The 3,414-nt window shown below is 38.0% G+C and overlaps 1 protein-coding gene across 2 annotated transcripts in view; it reads left to right on the top strand.

Annotated features, from left to right (window-relative positions):
• Positions 1-314: 314 nt before the first annotated feature.
• The window catches only part of tcea2 (transcription elongation factor A (SII), 2), a 16,981-nt gene continuing 13,881 nt past the window's right edge, over positions 315-3,414 (top strand). Inside the window, exon 1 of one of the 2 annotated variants that reach the window (XM_084719916.1) lies at positions 315-548. In XM_084719916.1, the coding sequence (XP_084576042.1) occupies positions 480-548 (69 nt within the window). In that variant the 5' untranslated portion in view covers positions 315-479. The remainder of the gene's footprint in view (positions 549-3,414) is intronic. The other variant, XM_084719915.1, reaches the window with a different exon arrangement.

The raw sequence follows: 3,414 nt of genomic DNA on the forward strand, positions 1-3,414 counted from the left end.
TGTTTTACTGCAGATATATTACTTTATTTATTGAAGCTATGGTAATTTCTTGTAGTTATATTAGCCATATTATTTTAGGGTTGCTAAAATGTAACATAACATAAAATCCCTCATCGTATCTCCGTCAAAAGGTTTTGTAGGAAAAAAGTTTTGACTGAGCTGCTCCAGCATGAATTTTGGACGAAGCCAAAAACACACACACACACACACACACACACACACACACACACACACACACACACACACACACACACACACACACACACAAAAAAAAAAAAAAAAAAAAAAAACTACAACTCCCATCGTCCCGCGGTGACACACAACAACAAACGAGAGGCAGGCGGCAGCTGGGGGAGACGGAGACAGACAGGCTGCGGGAAGAGAAGGAAAGAGACAGACGGGGAGAGTTTTTCCTCCACATCAATGGAGGTTTTCACCGCAGCAGAGGAGGAGAACTGACGGAGAAAAATCCGCTCGAAATGGCTAAAAACCAGGAAGTGGAGCGCATCGCCAAAAAGCTGGATAAAATGGTGCACAAGAAGAACACGGTGAGTGCAAAAAAACCACAGCTGCTGCATCCGCTGAAAAACACGCGATCAGGTGATGAGCTCTACCTTTAACTGCTGAGAGGGGGAAAATTCTGGAAACACGGCGAGTGTGTTTAAAGTGTGCGGGCTGAAAGCACCGTGGAGCAGATTTCCACATTTCCACTCATAATGTCACACACAGCGAACCGCTGCTTCTGTTTCTGGGGATGTTTGGAAACAGTTTGGCGTTAAATCAGTGCAGCCATTGGTCGTAAAGCTGCCAATTAAAACGACCGCACCTTGAATCAATTATCTAGTTACCTCCGAGTTTATCAACTGCAGCCCCATTTATGAAAATCAGTCACTTTAGCAAGTAAAATATTTTAAAGATGTATACGTTTGTTTTTTAATTGATGGAAATGTAGTTTTCAAAGCACATACTTTTAGTGGAGCACAGGACACTTACACATTTACCAAGTGTTCAGGAGGGTTCATAGAGTTTTTACTTGTAAAAATGGACAGCAAACATCAAGCAATAAACAAACTAGTAACTTTATTTTGAAAAGAGTCAAAAGTTTGGACACAGTTTCTCCTTCAGTGTTTGTCTTTATTTTCATTATTTTTCTCTGTTGTTAATACTGGAGACATCAAAACTATGAAATATGGAATTATGAAGTAAGCAAAAAAAAATTAAAACAAGGCAAAATATATTTTTTGCTTTTTGAAATATATTTTTACTAAATCTTTGATTGCGGGTGCAGAGGACAGAGGGTCTTTTTGCTTTTTACGCACCTGTCGACCTACAAATGTGCAAAAGTGTTTTGCTCTTTGATATTTTAGATTCTTTAAAGTATCCAAATTCTGATTGGATGACAGCTTTGCACACTCTTGGTAGAATCTAAAACATTTCCTTTAAAAAAAAATAAAGAAAAAACACTGAATGAGAACTGTGTCCAAACTTTTGCCCGGAGCTGCATGTGTCAGTCATTCTTGAGAATTGGGACAAAACCAAATTTTTAGGGGGTTTTGATTTGCACTCTTCAATTATGCCGTGAAAATATATTATAAAAGATCAAACTCTTGGTTATTAAACCTTGTAAAGGACCAAGCATTTTCTTTGGCTTAGAATTTGAATGTTGTGAACTGTGCTAGACACAAAATATAAAACACCTTTGTCAGCAGAGTGAGTGAGTAGGCATTTTATTTTTTATAGTTGTAATATTGCCACACAGTATCACAGTATGAGTTTTTTCTTATCATGAAAAGAATTATGATATAACGTAAACAATACAATATTGCACAGCCCTATTAAGTTACATTACATAAGTTAAGTTAGACTGAAGTCTCCAGGATGAAAGTGTGTTTCATGGAACCGTCCGTCCACTATAATCTCCTCCACACGAGGACTTTGTTGCTCTTTAAACTGCGTCATCTGACATTTTGTTCTCTGACCTTTGCAAAGAAAATGACACACTGTCTCTGTACAAACTCGACAAGTGCTTTGATACAACATTAAACCACTGATGACTGTGCTGTGTTATTCATACGCCAGTCATTTGTTTTCAATGACCTTGTTAAATTAATTCATACATTATTCATAGAACATTTAAAAATTCAGGATATGAATATGCAAATGTTTTAAATTTTAAATGTTTAACTAGTGGATAAATTGTATCTCTTGCTTCACTTCAAAGTAATAAAGTAAAAGTAAAAACCACACTTATTAAAGCACTTACAAATACTCAAATTCAAAAGGATCACTGTGTGACATATTCATTTAATCACTGTGTCAAACCTTTCCCCGAACTGGACAATCAGTATTTTTGCTGAAGTACTTGACTTAAAACTTAAAATGGTGACGACATGACTTTATTTCATAACTGGAGTGATATACAGTTCATAATATACAGTTTTGGGCAAGAAAAGTAACTTAAACTATTTGTTAACAGGGTGAAACATTAGTTGTCACCATTTTCTCACTCATACATTGCAGTTAAAGTAAACAGAAAATTTTAAAAGTCTGATTAACATCATCAGTTGACTCATCGCGTAAAGTTGACAGCAGCGGTGCAGAAGTTAGTTTTAAATATGGGAGGGCTCGAAGAAGCATTTAGTAGATGAATTTTAAATGATCACTATGAACAGGAACACGTCCCACATGTTAATAATGGTGATGTTTTGCTTAGTTAACAGGACTGCGCCGCTCCGGTCCTTTCACTTCGGGCTTCTAGAGAAGAATACTGTCGTCTCCTTGTCTAAAATACTCCCACACTCCCTCACAGTTTATTCACCGGTTGTGCAAGTTGTCCTGTTTCTGTCTCAAAGGACAGGAAGTACCTCAAACAAACACCCACTGATCTGAACTAATTCCTAAATCCTAACCAAGCAGGTTCAGTGCCTGAAACTAACCAAACTGTGACCGTTTCACAACGTTAACCATGTGTTCTTTATTGTTACCATGACAATGAAGATCACCTGACTATGGTCATGGACGAATTAGCTTTTGGTGGGACATTTTTTGGACTGTAATAACGGGCCAGTGAGCAGTTTCCAGTTTTAGTAGACTCTTATTAAGAGAGCATGGGATGCATCTTACGGCCCGGTCGCTCATACATGAATGAAGGGGTGGGGCCGCCACTTTGCGTCCTTTCTTCATGTAGAGTTCCAACTTTGGTGAAACTTTGAGGGGGCGGAGTCACCAATAGCGGAGATGTTTGGCAGGCAGTGGCCACTCCTTTGCATTTATGTATGTGTGATCAGGCCTTTAAAGCCCCTCTAGCTTCAATGAGCAGGACATGTGAGCCTGTAACTTTACATTATTTCTTTTAATTTGATCTTTTAGCAGTTTATAACCTCTTTTTGAATCGATCAGATAGATATGAGATCG

This window comes from Lutjanus erythropterus, chromosome 6 (assembly GCF_056507025.1).
Source record: "Lutjanus erythropterus isolate fLutEry1 chromosome 6, fLutEry1.hap2, whole genome shotgun sequence".
Taxonomy (NCBI): domain Eukaryota; kingdom Metazoa; phylum Chordata; class Actinopteri; order Lutjaniformes; family Lutjanidae; genus Lutjanus; species Lutjanus erythropterus.